The 17,944-nt window shown below is 40.3% G+C and overlaps 1 protein-coding gene across 1 annotated transcript; it reads right to left on the bottom strand.

Annotated features, from left to right (window-relative positions):
* Positions 1 to 929: 929 nt before the first annotated feature.
* Positions 930 to 17,938, bottom strand: RNF103 (ring finger protein 103; the record flags this gene model as incomplete). The annotated part of the gene is made up of 4 exons (XM_010077618.1): positions 930 to 2,955; positions 5,075 to 5,190; positions 15,471 to 15,610; positions 17,740 to 17,938. Coding segments are annotated over 4 exons (2,034 nt in total), but the record flags the coding sequence as incomplete, so codon positions are not given.
* Positions 17,939 to 17,944: the final 6 nt, after the last annotated feature.

Here is a 17,944-nt window from a genome sequence, read left to right as displayed (position 1 = left end):
TAATTAGAAGAATATCCTCTTGGGAGGACACCTGGTAACTGAAGGCATGAAACACTTGTTATGAAAAAAGATAGTGCTCAGGTACCCTGGGCAGATAAAACAATGCCAGACAGCTTTGTGAGCACCAGCCTCTCAACCCTCTGTTTACATTTCCTATTATCATCTTCATTTAATTATTCTCCTTTCATACCACATGGGCAAGAACAAGGAGGGAAACTAAACAAGAAAACTGAAAACACCTTTCTGGTTTAGCCTTTTCTTCTACTTACATCATCTCATGCTTCCCTCCCCAAACTTTCTTTTTTTCTTTCCAACCAACATTTCCTCTCTGGATTTTCAACCAGATGATTTCTCAAAGGTACAACCAAAACCACAGCTTCATATTGAAATATAAAGAAACAAATAGGCTGAATTTTTTATGGCATCAAACAACTATCACTCTTCTCCAAGAAATCAGAAATCACTTCAAAATACCAGCAGTTGGAATCTGACAATTTTTACATTTACAAGCCACTTTTGTCATTGCATGACAATATTCTGCTACTTCACGATGGTTCACTTGGAGGCTGTAGAGGGGCTACCCTAATGTCTTCCTAGATGTCTGCAGGTGAGGGTGCTGGAGAGACAGCCAGTAGAAGAGGGTCTCTGCCTGATAAAGCAGTTTGTAATTAACTGGAAAACCACTGGTCAAGCAGAGAAGCACCTCAATGCAGAGGACTTGGGAAGGAAGTAGCTCCCAGTGAAACACCACCACCTTCACTTGGCCAGTGGCTAACACTGGAGCAATGAATTCCTGCATCATTTGGAGATTATTTATTAGTCACAAAAGTTGTGTTATATTTTTATTGTCTTCACAGATAAATCAGGCCAGCAAGACATCTGTAACCATACACACAAAATATTTATCAAAACAATTAACATTACAAATCTCCTTTTAAAATAATTTATTTCACTGATTTCTTTTTAAATGGTACTGTCTTACAACATACTCAACAAAGATGTGCCGAACAGACTCTAAAATAAGAAACACTTAAATTAAGCAATTGTCTCCGATTAGAATTTCAATTTCACGCACATCCTAACTTGTAAACGTTTGCTGGAACACGCTTCTGTTGTAGGCTTGATTTTTGTGCTTACAAAAACAGCATCAAGTTTCCAGATGTTGAAAAGAAAAAGTTATTGTACGATAAGTATGCGTTCAGTTCAACATACAAGGCAACCAAATGATTCTGTCATTAATGTTAGCATCATGTATATTTTAGTTCACTGCACTAACATTTAAACTAAAATTTCAAACCACATAATATTTTAAGTGACTAACATTTAAAAGGCAAGCAGTAATATCCTGAAAGCTTACAAAGGACATCAGCACACAGCTACGATGGGGGATCATTTGACAAAGGCTGCGGATGTGTGTATGGCTGCTTTTTTTTGTACGAAGCCCACCTGCAGACGGGGCAGCAGTGTCGCCCCCCGGCCAGCCACATCACAATGCAATTCTGGTGGAATACGTGGCCGCACGGCAAACCCATGAGCAGGCAACCGTTTGCAAAATTTTCTAGACATACAACACATTCTGTACAGTGCAACATCTCAGAGGGCCAGGCTGACCAATCTGGCTCCACGTCACCTGCGGTGCTGTACGAGCCGTAGGATCTTGCTTTCCGTTCATACGGCTTGTGATGATAATATTTATAGGCACACGAACAGGTCTCAGCACCACACCGAGGCTCTCCTTCACTGCGCCTATGAAATGTGTTTAGCTCATCGTCCTCCAAGACTTCTTTTTCACTACTGAAAACCTCTCTGTTTTCACTGTCAGAGTCACTTTCGCTGTCTTGAAAGTTCTCCAGCATTTCCTCATCAGAATGGACGCCGAGGCATTTAAACCTCCACATGGGTAAGTTTTTTATGTAATCAGTTGGTATCAGAGGGTGAAGCCAGAGATCGGGGAAGGCCAACCGCTCTAAGAACAAATCCGGGTCTTCATCCCAATCTGAGTCAAAAGGGAAGTGTTGAAAAGAAGCAATAGGATGAAACAGGTAGCTGGTGTACCAGTCCCACAGGCTCGACAGCCACTCCAGATTATTAGCATTTACTTCATCGGTGTTGTTATTGCGTCTTCTCTTCTTCTCAAAGTAATCAATTAGTAAACCATGACCAAGGTACGTGCTGAGGAAGAGAGCTGGATGTGAAGAGTAGAACATCCAATCGGCTCTTACCCAAGAAGCCAAAGTAGTTGTGTTAGAGTACCTGAAGAGTTTTAAACTGTACTCATAAAAGCTGTCTAAGTAGGGTAGTTGCAAAAAACCTAACACGGGTAGCCAGGAAATAATTAATAATGAATTATACGTCCCTAAAGTGCTTATAAGAACCACAAAACGCTTTATAGTAGCACCTTGTGTAATAAACAGGTCCATCCAAGCCATCAGATTAACCAAAACTAAGCTTAAAACAAATAAATCATTAACTTCTGGTTGTAACGAGCGCAAAAAGGTATCCATGGCACGTAGTGATATAAATTCACCAGTGTTATTTCCATACCTGTAAATCCCCTCGGGAGTCCTAAGTATGTACGATGGTGTCTTGTAGATACCAATTTCTGCCATGTAACTTTTATTGTCCCAGTTTTCAACATTCACAAAAATAAACTCTACTCTTCCAGTAAACTTTACACTTAGTGCAGAGAAGAACGCTGGAGGCTGGTCGAGGTTGGCAAACAGGTATATTTTTACACGATACTGGTCACTTTTGTTCCATTCTTCTTTTAAATGTTCAGAGTTGTAGATGGTTTTGATCCGAGAAGCAGCATGGGCTGTGATCCATTTGAAAATGTGCTCCACTTCGATTTTGCGCCCACTGTATTCCTTCAGCATTACTTTTCCCTTGGAGGTACTGGTTTGTGGAACCGACATAATGAGGGTGGATTTCAGCCAGCCTCTCCTCCTGCAGTATCTACAAAGAAAATGGCAGTTAGATTACAGAGTTTCATACCCCTGGAGCTGCAGTTCTTAAATTTCTGTTATAAGCCCAAAAATGAGACATGCTGAGCACCTGGGAGTCTTTACATACATAGGAAACATGGGCACCCAATATTCGCTGGCAAAGGGTATTTTTTTCCTGCAATACATTTGCTATCTATCTTACAGAAATGTTCTAGACATATGTATTCATGAAACAGGAAAAGGAATAGTGTTAATTTTCACAGGTCATTATAGTAAACGAGGCCATACAGTCATTCATGCTTTGGAACTGGTTTTGAAAAATACGCAAGCTGACTCTTCTCTTTCACTCTAAAGCTTTAGTACTAGAAGCTACTTTTCCTTGGCCTTCCAGCCAAGAAGATAACCACTACAGCATTAACTCAACGTCCCACAGCTCTCCTGAGCCTGCAGATAACTTTCCCAGTGCATCCTTCCATCCTAGCTTTGCCAGGCAGCCGTGGGGTGAAGTTAACAAGACACTGGTCTGTTTGGAGTTGCTTTAATGAAGCTGACAAGCATCTGCTTCCTACTGGGGCCATTTTGGAAGGATGCAGACAGGCTAAGAAGTCTGGTGAGAGAGCTCGCCACAAGACTGGCGGAGGAGGAAGCAGACACATGTTGCTGGATGATTTGGGCTAAAAGAACCCTCTTCCGTCTGGCAGGCAGAGTGCTGAGATTGGGACAAACTCCAAATCCATACCTAGAAGAAGAGGCTCTTCAAGGCTGAACCCTGACTCATGGTCCAGACCCCAGTAACTATGAGATGAGTCTGATGACTCAGAAGATCCCTTCTCTCATGCATCTTTTGTATCAGTGTCATTATACCACCCAATTTTTTAGTCCTCCTTTTAGGAAATGCCTGGCAAGTTTCAACAATAAGAACATCACAGAGCCAACAGGCATGCAAACTGTCTCTGAAAATCCTGCAGGGGCCACCAGCCTCATTCACTAGCCATCTTACCTACATCCTCTCTGGTTTTGGTCTATCAACATATATTTAGACAATTACAACTCCCCATCTTGGGAATCTGAATGTAACATTTTTAGGAGGAGCCATATTATCCTACTAATAGAGGTATCCTGACTATTGTAGCAGCGTGTTCTTCTGAATTTTGGCTTCAACCCAACGAAAACTATTCACAAGGCTTTACTCAACAAAACATTTCTTGTATTAAGAAAAAAAATTAAAACATAATATTTGATCATAACATTACGACTAGTTAGGAGCTATGCAAAGATAAACACTGCCAAATTTTTAAGATGTTCAACTATCAGTGTTTTGATTATGCAAGATTATTTTGCATAAGCACTGCAAAGTCTAAGAATTTTCTTTTATTAACTTTGAGATTTCTGTAAACATGGAGGACTTAAGCTGCGTAAGACATGTGCATATCCCTACATACCACTCGATTTCTAGACAAAGTTTCCCGTCACGTGAAGCAAATGCTTCCAACAAATTGTTAAATTTCTTTTTACAACAGCACTGAATTATTAATAGCTTCTTTGGCTCTGCTCTTCTTCCTTGTTTGAAATCATATGCAAACAGCAGTGAATCTCGCACAGCACGCTGTATGTTGTCAAAGGGCGTATGCAAGTTTTTATATAAACGTACACACATTTGTCAGGAACAGGATTTGTCAGTAACTGACAAAAGCAGGCACTGTTTGCTAGGTTCATGCTAACCTGTGTTTCTGCTTTCCAGATGGCAATAGAACAACTCTACAACTGATAGAGTTCTTTTATATGGGCTATATATACATTCAGCTTTGTCCTAAGCAAGCACAGTTCTTGTCCCCAGATGCCCGGACTGTAAGGCCAGATTCTTCTATTCATTCCCTTCCATTTCTGTGTTACACTCCACATAGTCTTGTCAGGTATTTCCCACATGGTGCTTTAGGAGGCTGGAGATCTGTTTTATGATGCCGATAAATAATGTAATGGAGAATTCTGAACAGACTTTAGTAGAGATAAAAACATGAATAAAGCCATCTTCTGTCACAGCTACTTTTACAACACAGCAAGCCTGGCTGCCCGAACACAGCTGAGCCTTAAAATATTCTTGGGATTTAGATAATCCTTTAAGAATATACCTGGGGTCACTGGAACAGTTAAAAGTGCCTGTACGTATGCCGAATCTTGATACTTTCTTCACCATTTTCTCCCAGTGGACTTTACCCACCAGCGGGCTTCTGTCATTTGCTATGACCTATTGCCAAAAGGAAATAATAATTTAGTACCACAGTAAGTTTGCTTCCCGAAATAAAAAGCAAGTTTCATGAAAACAAGAGATCTAGTAACCCTTGATACTGTTTTCCCCTTCTCCTAAAACATACAACATGTATATACAGCTGGTAGTCACACTGTCTTTGGAGAGCGAAGCTCTAGGCCAGAAATAGAGTTTCTGTAGAAATACAACAGTGCACCATAATTTTAAGTACCCGTGAAGATACTAAAATCAGTGTTAGTTAATGAAAAACTTGGGAAAATAAAAAACCGTCATTAACCAGTTTGTACCGGGGAGAAAGGAAGAGGGTGCAGCAGGCTCATCTTCCTTGCAGTAAAAAAAGTCCATGTAGTTTATTACTATTCTCCACCAAAAGTTACAACATACCAAAGAAACGTTGTTTAGGAGCAAGTAAAATGGGTTAGAACGTATGTACCTGGTATCAGGTCAGACTGCCAACAACTGCTTCTAAGCAGTAGAAACGAGTGATTGAACTCCCAGATAATGCCTAAAAATCTTGACTCCTTCCAGATCTGCCAGTGACTCACTCTGTAACTTCACATGACTGCTCCACCAACTCCAACATCCTATCTGCCGTTTCAGGAGGATAATTCACTGGGATACATCCCAAGGTCTGATTTGTTCTAACCTAAGATATTAAAGTAGTACTTCAGGTTACCTAGATGTAAGCTTCTGCAGACAAAAATGACAAAGAACAAGCACTCGTCCTCTGACTTAAAACTGCACAGGAAGGAAAAAAAGTAAAAAGAAAAATTAAAAAAACCCCAGAAAAACAGAGGGGAGAGACATGAGAGAGGCAAGAGAGGGGGAAAAAATAATGAAAAAAAAAAAAGAAAAACCTGCCTGCGTGCAGCTGACAGGTAATTTTGAATGACATGACTGATCATGCATTACTCCATGAGCCATCGCAGTTTCTATTTTAGAAATGCCTCACATGCTTCTGCAGGCTGACTGGCAACCACTTAAAATACTTTTTTAAATTAAGATTTGAAACTTCCATTTGTTAGGTATTTGCTTACCCACCATTAAACTTCTCCCAATCATTGTCTGACTTAATAACCTGAAATGTCAGCTTTCCTCTGGAAGTTAGGTTGTCACCATGATTAACAGTTCTCTGTCTACAGGCTGAGACACAGAGCTGGAAAGTGCATCTGGCCTTTGAGACTCAAAAAAACCTATCCTGCTTTGTGGTAAGTAGCATCCTCACCAAAACTAAACATCAGAGAATTCACTGAGCAGAACATTCTACCTTGGGAAACAAAGTCACCCTGAAGTTACAGATTACACTCCCATTCCACTGAGCCCAACACGTTCAAATAAAACCACAGGTGAACATCTAGATAAGAATCCTTCAAGTTATTCTCAAAACACACACATCACATAGAAAAGCCTTTTTGATTAGCTAAACAGAACCTTCAAGCACTGAGACAACCAGCTACTGTGGCGTCATAAATGCATCCAACATAGTACGGAATCACTACATTTTATTATGAAGTTGGTAACTGGTGTACCAAATTCTTTGGTACAATTACTAAGAGATTGGTTGCTTCCAAAATTCTGTGTGCATGCTCTGAAAAAGCCTAGCACAGTTGTTGAGAATATGCTAATGTTGGATGCAGGAGAACCGATCCTGCTCAGCTGTTTCTTCTGTCTGATATTGCAATATTCAGTTTTAGCATCAAGAGAAGCAGAGTCATTGCTAACACAGTCACGAGGATGTTTTGCTGTCATCTGGCTGTTTTTACTGGTGGATTTTTTAATATCAGTTTATTTCCCTTCCTATTAAAAAGTCTTTCCTCTTAGGGAAAGTTATTTACGCTGTAGGACAGCAAGAGAACTAGTAGTTTGTATTTTGTAACTAGATAAGAGAGAACCCTCCTATGGTTTTACACACTGAAGCTTTGTAAAATTTCTTGGGCTTATACTTTTTTTATGTCATTATGGCAAGGAAAAAAAAAAAACCAAAACAAATAAACATGTCCATTGCAGCTGCTCCTTGCAGACAACACCCACTCACAACACTGGGAGTTCACCACACAGAGACCATTTATATTTTGTATTTTGGAAAGCAGGCATCATCTCTGTAGATGAAGGAGCCTGAGAAAATGCTGCAGGTTAAGCAATTACAATGTAATTCAGTTTAAATTAAAGATAACTTGCAAACACTTGTAACAGATTTTATTTAAATGTGAATTTTGATGAGCTCAGAAATTCAGCTTAAAAACCTGTGACTGAGGAGACGAGGAACTGAATGCAGAAGAGGCCTGGAAATTCTTCAAGTCTGAGGTGTTAAAGCTATCAGGATTTTCTATTTTAAGCAAGGGGGAAAAAGAAGTTGTCAAGTCCTGCACTTCTTCCTAGCAAGAGCTTCCAAAAAGATGTTAGAAATAGTATGAGAAACTACAAGGAATGACAAAAGGTCAAAAGGAAGAGCTAGCAAAGAAAGATATGTGAGAAATAAAAAAAAAAAAAAAAAAGTAAGGAAAAATGAGCAATTCAAGTTAGACCATACAAAGAATACCACAAGCTGCACGAAAAGGTTTTTCAGTCATATGAATAAGAATAGAACAGGGAGAAAAGCAGCAGGATCACCATACAATAAAGACAGGATAGAAAAGTAAGATAATTTTCTTTTTTTAAATGAAATAATGCTCTGACTCAGCTTTCAGGGAAGAGGAGCTGGCTGGCCATGGACAGGTTAGCAAGTTTATGGGAACAGACCATCACCTGAAGATGGAAACAAAACTCAAAATAACTTAATGCACTTAAATCAGAGTAAGCAGGTAATCTCCATCTCAGAACTGTAATACAATGAGCACACAAAATTACACATGAACCTGCAAAGATTTCTTACAAAACCCCTGTCAGACTATTTTACATTTTGACAGGAGAATAAAAAGTTAGTAACTATATTTAGGAGCACATGAAAAAAAATTATCCCACGAGTTTGATCTCAACGATATGCAAAACTGTAGAACAAATTTTAAAGTTCCAGGGATGGTTGAGTTTTATAGCCCCTTCCAGCATGGAATTACTAAAGCTGTTTTATTCCTGATTAAATTGAGAGTTAAAAATCCATCTCTTTCTAGAGGAAAAGAACCGAGTTTCAAGAGAAACAGAATGTATTATCCTTTCTGTACTTTGGCAGGGCATCTAGTACTGTGGCCCATGGAAAATTTTCAGGAGAACTGGAGATAAATTCTTATAATGAGTTTAAAAAATAGTTTTAAATTGAGTAAGAAATTGGCTAAGGCAAGAAAACATCAAAATGTCAGAAAGGTGCAAACAGACTTGTTAATAGATTTACCTTAGAGCTCAGTTCAGCAAATATTCCTATTAATGCTCTTCCTGCAGAAACTCGAAGTCTCCCAGAGCCATTTGTAGATGACATAAAACTGGGAAGCACGTCTATGTACAGAAGAGGATTATAATGCCGTACAGGAAGAACTGCACAAATCTTGTAATGCGGAGTGTCAGAAATGAAATTGAATTCAATAATGAACAGGACACTCAGAGTTCATCAGTTAGAAACAGCCACGGGAGGAAAAGCCTGGGTCTATTAGTTGATGCAAAAGGAACTGAGCCATCAATATTAACTGTGAAACAAGCAAAGCCCAGGATAGATTATGCACGACAAAACAAACTGGTTGATTGAGCTCATATACTGGGAGTTGTGGGGCAGACACCAGGAGTCAGTGAAGCTAAAGGGCGATGTCGATTTAAGTGCAACAGGAACAAATTATCCATGAATATGCTTAGGTCAGAAGTCAGATACATGTTTCCAAAAAGAGAACAATCAATATGAGTATTACACTCAGATAACTTACGATTTAAGAGAGACAGCAAGATATTTTAGAAACACACATTCCACAGTCTAGCAGAGAGCTGAACTTGCTCATCAAGAAGGTCCCTTTCAGTCATACACTCCATCTCATTTTAAAGAAATAAAGCTCCTAGAAGAAGGTATGAGATCAGCTAGCACAGCTGCAAAACAAACACCACATTTAGAGGAACACAAGCCCTTCGAGCTTTTCTCATGATTACCTATGTTCACAACATGCAACATATCATATGCCAGAGTGACAAATAAGACCATGAGGATAACCCAATTAATCCACTAATCATCTTAATGGGCTAAGAGAATCCAATACTATCAAAGTAACCCTGCTATTTAACAATCCCACATCACAGAATAGATCTGCTGCCTAATCTACCCTAGCCCAGGCCAGAGGACTGGCTCTAACTGCAGCGTCTGAATTCCCCTCTTTCCTCTATATATGAATTACCAGCTTCTCTAGGGGAAGAAGAAACCAGAGAGAAGGCCAGGCTCTCACTGGGCATCCATCCACAAACTTCCTCTGAAGTCTCAGACATAAGTTTCTTTGTACTTCATCTGTGAATTTGGGAGGACCACACCATATCGCAAAAGGTCAGGAGATTCTCAATCAACACCACTGAAATACTGCAGGAGAGCTATGCCGCCAAGATGTGCAAAGTAGAAATGGAAAGAGGGGATTGGAAATCTCCTTTATTTCTACATGTTCTGATTAAGTTTTCTTTCTTTAGTTTCCATAAATAGGAAAAAAAATTCCTAAAATGGTGGCTTCCAGATACCACAGAAACCAAAGTTAAAACAGAATTCGTCCAGGGACATATAATACTGAAATCATCAAAATCCTGATGGTTTCAACAGGCATTTGCACAGGTAGCTTTCGCATTGGAAGAGCTCTCCTGACTTTAAATTAGACAGAACTGTCCCAGAAGAGGCCAACTGACAATGCTATTAATAGAATAATTTTGATCTTTAAGTTAAAATAGTCATAGTTATGACATTAAAGAAACAAATAGACTTTAAGTACAAATACCCCCAGAGACCAGAAGATATAAACTCTTGAAAAAAAAACAGGACAGTGTCAGCAAGACACTTTGCCTCCCTTGCTTAATCTAAAAGTGTCTCAGGTAGATGCCTAGATATTGCAATATCTACTTCATAACTGTCATGGATGAAGTTGCTCCTTAATTTGCCAGTTATCACTAAGGATTTTAAAAAATTATTTTATGAAAGGGACAGTCTCAAAATACCAGTAAAAGATGGGACAGAAATCAAAGTGGCTCAAGGAAACACTGCTGATGTTAAAGAGTTTGCTGTAGAAATGCGATATGCAACGACAGATTCCTTCTCTGGTACTCCAGCAGCACATGTGCACAACATGATAGTAACCTTATTTGAGCATTCTCCGATTTTTTTGTTCATTAAAACCAGATATCGTTCAACCCTTTTAGACAGGTATGTAGAGATTTCAAAACAGATCACTGACAAGATTTGGTCTCAGTAAGTTTTGAAGTTCACTCACAACTAAAAACGTTCAAATATCACAAGGCATGAGAATGAAAGAGATTGACAAATGCAGAACAAACAACACTTCATGGCATTTCAGCTCTCATTATTTTAACTAATTTTAGCTCCGTCAATTATTTTCTCTGCTTTCTCCTATGGTTAAGATACACAGAGGAAAGAAACGTACTGACCATTTGATGCATAAGAAGAATTACAGTGTGATGGGGGAAAGAGCTTACACATATCCTCATAGCAAAGATAATAAAATAGGATTAGCTGGTATTTTTTTAATGGGGAATAATCCCTGCAATGTACCATGCACAAGACCAGGTATACTGTCTGGAACAAAAACAACACTCTTCACAAGTTGCCTCCACTCCCAACAACTTGCAGCAACCTGAGTACTTTGCAGACCACAGTATACGCAAGGATAACTTCCCACAGAACCTGAACACCCTTTACAGATAGCTTTTTTAAAGAGGACATTTTTAAAATCAGCCCTTAAAACTAGTTATTACTGCTTCTAATGGCCTCAGGAGCCTAAAGTAACCTCAGTAACACTAAAGGGAAAAACACCCTGCTGAATTGTCTGCTTTGCACATTCAACAGCCATTGTGCCTTGCTGCTTTGATTAAGAGTCATTCCATTTGTGTTTGTTACATTGCCCCAGAGATGGGAACAACACTAAAAAAAGGCAGAAAGCGAGAATTGTGAGATCATCACGATGCAGCAGAAGCTCCAACCTAAGTGATGCACCTATGTTTTTTATATTTATTTTTTGTGATGGAAAAATATTCGCATTGGCAGCATCTCTCAGCCTTTATGGGATAAGAATACGTGCCAAGAAAGGAAGAGAGAACTGCATCCAAATGAAAGGGCCAAAGGAAGCTCAGGCACTATCCAAGCTGGAGTTTAGCCAGGATACTAGGTGTCAGGCACACCTGCTCGTACCAAGAGGACACAATTTTGAATATGCATGAATAGTCAAAACTTGGTTTTACAGCGTAGCCACAAAGACAACAATTCCGAGTGCTCATCAATTCTGGGCACCAGGGCACTGTGACAGGCTTTAAACCATAAGGAAGAACAAAGTCTATTAAATAAGAGACAACATTCAATGTATAGGTAGTTCTCTCGGGAGTGGTCAATCCTTGCCCAGCCTCAGCAAGTCAGTCTCTGCATGAAGGAGTACAGACATTTGAAACAGAAAAAACTGTGGTTTTGCCAAAGGCAAAACTGATTTCTAACTTACTGAACTGGTAAGGTTTTATGTATGTGAGAATTGTTAGTCTGGTTCCGTTTTAGCAGTTTCCAGTTTGAGATCTCCAGACCCCTGGAGATCCATGAACTCCTCCACCATGCCTGCAGAGGGTCAACGAGCAAAGGAAACCTGTGCTTACTGTAAAGACTTCCTGCACTCGCTGGAAGATTTTTAGGAATCCATAAAGATACAAAGGTTCAAGAACCCTGGTCTATTAAATAAGCTTCTCATGTGCTTTTCACAGAACCCTTTTATAATTACTAGCTATGTTGCAAACTATCACATGGAAAAAAGCCCACTTATTCCAGTAACATCAATAAATTTCTACATGACTGCCTGTACTTTTATTAATTCTGAGACATCTCACTCTCTGTTTATTATTCAACATTGTGCTGATGAAACGGAATTTCTGCATAGTTGCTCTTCTTAAGAACTCACAACTGGTTCAGAATCCATCCATATGGACTAAATATGTCTGGAAAATTTTTGTTTTGCTTTTCTGCGAAAGAGATTGTGAGAAATTAGATCAAAATAGGCAAAGAGAGAAGACTACATCCACCACAGCATGCAAAAATTAACCACATCAAAATTACATGTAGCTTCTCAAGGGAGGTGGGGTGATCTACACACTGAGCAGCTCAGTTAAGCTGTCAGTTAAGTCAAAGGTTGAGAATAAATGAGCTTCTGTAATGAATTGACACAGATATGCAGGCAATATGAGAACTATTTACCTTCTAGCTGGCGGTATTCTGCACGAACAAAATCCTGTAGGCACATCCCTTGCTCTGTGACTACACCACTTGAACAAGAAGCTGAGGTGCTGAATAGATCGCAACATTTTATATCTGTAATAATGTCCTTTGCATCTCTACCAGACATGATCAAAAAGTTTGTCCTCCTGCTTCAATGCCAGGAAGAAAACTCGCTTTACTTCTGTCTACTGCTATGTTACAGCAGGGAGCTTTTAAATAAAAATATACATGAATTGAGATTTCAACTTCATTAAAAGAGGATTTTTATCTGTAGATCATCTAGTGTGTGTTTTTAAAAAGTCATAATGACTACGATATTGTTGGATGTGACAGACTTCTAGAGACTAACCAGAGAGCAAGAGCCACAGCAGAGCCAGAACATTACCTGTTACTCCTCTACCAACAAGATAAGCAGCTCTAGAATCTACCACATATCCTTCTTGCCAGCCAAAGAAGTGCACAACAGCAGCTGGCAAGCAAGAAGAAAGGCATAAAAAGAAAGGTGATGAGATCATGAGCTAATAGGAGAGAGAACATGCTGCTCCACATAGAAACAGAGGGCACCTGTGAAGAGCTATGCTGGTAAACAAATTACAACTGAACCTGGATGCTTTGCATGTGGATTTCCAGAAAATAAAGAAACAAAGCTATCTCTTTCCTTGTGTAGAGACTTTGACTTTCTTCAAGGAATTCATCTTGATGGCTCTAAGTGATAAATTCACATCTGAATTTGAGTCAAACATATCAAGAAATAATTGTTTCCTCTTTTTCCTTTGATTCTCTGCAGACAGTGATGGCTATCACATTATCAGCCTGTGCCACGCCAGAAATTTAATTTACATGCATTGGAAAATAAAAATCATCTTCAGTCCCCATCCTCCCCCACATCATCATAAAGTCTCCAAAACCAACTCAACCAACAGCCGCTGTGCTGGCTTGAGCCAGAACTGTTCCTCTCCCTCTACTGATTTCCAGCAGCCCCCATGGAACAGAGATTCAGGGTCATGACCCTGAAAAGGAGCTGGAGATCCTTTCTGCTTCCCAGCTGGTAGCAACAACAGAGCAGGGGAATGCTCCCACCTTCTCTGCAGTCCCCAAACCCATCAATGAGGCATCCTCACTCTTGGACTGTCCCCTGCCAAAGCATCAAGCTGATTAATTAGCTGTAAAGTTTCCACAGGATGCCTAATGGTAACAGCAAATGGGCAAAGGAGAATAATCAAGAATTAGAACAGGGAAGCGATGATAAAAACCAGCTTTGGAGGGATGAGGTCTGAGAAAAGAACAGGGGAAAACCTGTGAAAGGACACAAAGAATCTAGCGCAGGAGTTACCCAGACAGGAGTTATGGCGGGGAAGGGAGCAAATTGAAAAAGTGATGAAAACTCAAAAGGCAAGGCTGAAAAAAAGAAATTTGACATGTCTAGTGGTTTTTATTACAGAGAAACAGACAAATAGCATTCAGCAAGTAAATTATTCAGTAAATTCCACTAATTCTTTTTTCCACAGCTATTGTGACCAACTGAATAGCTGTGCAAATATTCCCAGAATGATGACAACATTCATCATACTAGAGTATCAAAACGCAGCCTATCTGATCTGCTATTATGAAGCCAGCTGAAAATATATTACGATTAAAATTCTGCAAGCAACACACAACAGAGAGCTACCATATTTTACTCTTTTGAGCTGCACGGGGAGGAGGGAGGGGTTTTCATAACATATTCAGGCTCATATTTGTCAACTAGCTTGGAGATGTGTAAACTTCCTTTCAATGCTCTCTGTCTGCCTGAAGAATCCCCTTCTTTATGATTTAAACCTGAAACTTTGATTCAATAAACTCCAAATATATATTTCCCAAAACATAAATGCCATTTTGACTGTGAAGGTAATCTATCCTCTTGTTGTTTATTTTAGGGCGAGATCTGATGCGGTGACAGTACAGGTCTAATAGCAGGAAGTCATTAAATCTTGATAAGACCGGACAAACCAGGCAGGAGAGCTGTCAATTGAACAATTAATTATCTGGTGGAAAATTTTGATTCCCTGATTAGCAGGGAACTTACGTCTTAAAAAAAAATCTCTTATCAATAGAGAAGTTGATGCAGAAAAACATTTTTACATTTTGGTTTAATTACTTATGTTCTCAAGAGGGATGATAAATTGTTTCAGAATCCTGTTTGCAAAAGTCTTTCTTTTCCTAAATGTTTTCTTATTCTCGTGCAGCCCTGGGGAAGCACACTCTAAAATCGGAGGGCATGCAAGGTTTGGGGGAAGGTTAACTTTAAGCTACTGGAATATGCTGCAGAAGCAGCCTGCTGGCGTGGGAAGAAGCACACTGAGATCTTGCCTTTGTGAAGAGGTCAGAGAGATTTTAAAAGTGCTCTAAGCCCCTTAGATAAACACAAACTTAAACTGATTGGATCTGAGCAACCAGAGGAGAGGTGCCTCTGGTGTTGCTTTTCCAAAGCAGAAGAGCAACACCAGAGGCACCTCTCCTGTGCCAGCTGGGAGCATCTACACTTAATGCACCCACTTCACATGCTACACAAGCTCTTACAATACCAGGGCCAAGTACTTGCATAGTCTGTGTAGTGAAGTGTGTGCTGCTTTGCTTGTTTTCTGGTTCTAAAGTACCTGGCTTTCAAAAAGCAAGCCACAGAACAACAGGGTTTTTTTTCTTCCTGTCTATAAAAGTCTGTCACTTCCAACCTTTCTTCTTTTTTTGAATAGATTTATTCCTTATGATCTCCCTGATGTGGTTTATCTTTGTCACCATCTCTCTGTTATACACTTTTATTATTACTAGTTAACTACCTTCATAAACTCCTCCTTTCAAACATATTTTGGATGTGACAAATATATAAAAATAAATTATCAGATTTCTATACCTGTACCAGCCAGATCCCATCTTTCGTGTCTTCTACAAGCTCATAGAAGTGCATTTCACCACTAAAGTTTGTACTGGAAACCGATTCAGAGGCCTCTTCCTCCTTGAGAGCAGAATAAAGCTCTCCTTCCATGAGGTCTCCTGAAAAAGAGACAATTAGAGAAATTCAATTAAAATGGCACTTGAGAAAGATCGCTTCATATATTCTAGTAACAGCTGAACTAACTATATTCTACATGGTTGCTCAAAGAATTTTTCAGTACGAAGGGAGCTAATCTAAAAAGTTATTATAATTCTATCTCTAGTGACATGACTATGAACAATTTGATTTCAGCTGTCAGACCACAGAAGACATTAATGTTACATTTCCGATTACACAGATGTACCGAGCACACAGAAGAATAAATGAACATCATCTAAGCCTCACTCTCTGAAAATAACAATAGCCTGTGGCTGAAAGCAATTTTAATTCATGTGTGTTTGCTTTCATTTCTCAGGAAAGTAATGTTGCAGCAACTAACTTCTTAACACTAATCATTCAAACAGACTTTCAGAATTTCAATCAATAATTTTGTACCAAAAAACCATGTTGATTGTCCCATTCCAAGTAAAAATCTCTGGTAGAATAATTTAGCTGTTGGGTTATGTTTGCAAAGTTGGAAAAAGTTCCCATAACTCCAATCCTAGTGACGTAAGGAGTAAAATCATCTGATAATGTTTCCTTTGTAATCTCATTTCCTTCTCGTGTTTTGTTTCACAATCCTTACAAACGCTGTTAATGACAACTAGCATTCTAGTAACTAATTTATTAAGTTTAAAGAAATTAAGTCTTGTCCAAAAAGGCTGTTTCCTTCAAAATATAAAATAAAAAAGTGTTACATCTGTAACTCTTTGCAAAAGTATTCATAGAATTTAGAAAAAAATTACGGAAAAATGCTGCAAAGCCTGTTGGTATGAGAAGTGTTTCCATGACATTTGCAGAAGTCGGTTAATACAGTCTGTTTGGAGTTAAACACCTCCCTGCAGCATTTGCAACCCAAACATCATGACATCATGAAAGTACCTGACAGCCAAGGAGTGAAAGTGATTGGAAATAAAAGTAAAATCACCTAATGCTTTCTACTGTTGGGGCAACAAACTGAAGAAACAACATAAATAAACAATGAACAATACAAGCAAATTAGATTTAAATGCCCAGCATTAATATAAATTATTTAAAAGAGTTAGCATTTTTAAGGTTATGGCACCCACTACATTCATCCAAATCCTTCTCTTTTTCTGTCCAGACATTGAAACCCCTCACTGCCCATCCCGATCACTGGGATTTCTCTCTCTCCTGTATCAGCAGCCCTTCGATCATCGATTTAACAGCAGCTGCTCACATTCTCCTGCTTCGCTGGCACTCCAGCTATCAACCCCATCTCCCAGACCTTGGGGCCAGCTCCCTCCGACTACTCCAGGCCAGCATCCTGACTTTTAAGACACTTCTGCCATTCCTTACATCTCCATTGCTCTTCATCCTTCACTATTCGTCACCCTCAAAAGTCCACCTTTCTCACCTGGTTTTTCTTACTTCCGAAACACCTCTCTGCCATTATCCAAGCCATCTTTTGTACACAGGATCTACTTCTGCTCCTCTTGTATAAAACCACCGTGTCCCTCGGCACCCACCCCTTCTGCCCCTCAGCTATAAAATCACCGCTTTCCTCAGGACCCATCTTGACAGCAATACCTGCAATAAAACCAGCAAATGGGGAGGGAGAGGAATACACGGAACAAGCTGGCCCGCGCTGTAAATAGTAACCCACTGCATAGATTCGGATTCTTTCCTCCTCGTTTTTCACGGCTAGACAACATTCTCTCTCATCCGTGCAACCACCAACCTCCTCATCTGACCCCAGCCTCCCCCAGCAGCCCTGCGGGACTCCTGGGGAACAGCCACGGCTCGGTGACCCGTCTAACCGAGGCCTTCCCTCCGCGCAGCCCTCTTCGGGCTTAGAACACCACGAAGGTTTTTCACGTCACCATCCCCGAGCTTCCCCCTGTTCCTCCATTTAACCGCTCCCGTGTCTCGGTCCTTCGTGGGGGAAAACCATCTCCTTTCCCCAAATTCACCCCGCAGGCGTGGGAAGCAGCGCCCGCTCCTCTATCCCAAGGGCGGCCGGAGCCCATGCGGGGGGTCACCCGGGATGGTCTTCCCCACGCGGTGGTGGCAGGGGAGCGACCTCCCTCCACGCGTGACTCAGGGCGAGGGGGGGAGCTCCACGTACCTGACTTCTCCACCAGCTCCCGCACATCCTTCTTCTCGGGGAGCCCCGAGTACCCCAAGCCCCGGCACTCCAGGATGGTTCTTAGCTTCCTAAAGCTCAAAGCCACCGGATCCACCAGCTGCGTGGCGAGAAACCCGCTCTCGTACCACGCCACGGCCTCGAACACCCGTGCCAGGACGAAGAGCGCCAGGAAGTAGAGCAGCAA

Source organism: Pterocles gutturalis, unplaced genomic scaffold (assembly GCF_000699245.1).
Source record: "Pterocles gutturalis isolate BGI_N339 unplaced genomic scaffold, ASM69924v1 scaffold2116, whole genome shotgun sequence".
NCBI classification, from domain to species: Eukaryota; Metazoa; Chordata; class Aves; order Pterocliformes; family Pteroclidae; genus Pterocles; species Pterocles gutturalis.
This window is presented reverse-complemented; position numbering and strand designations above follow the sequence as displayed.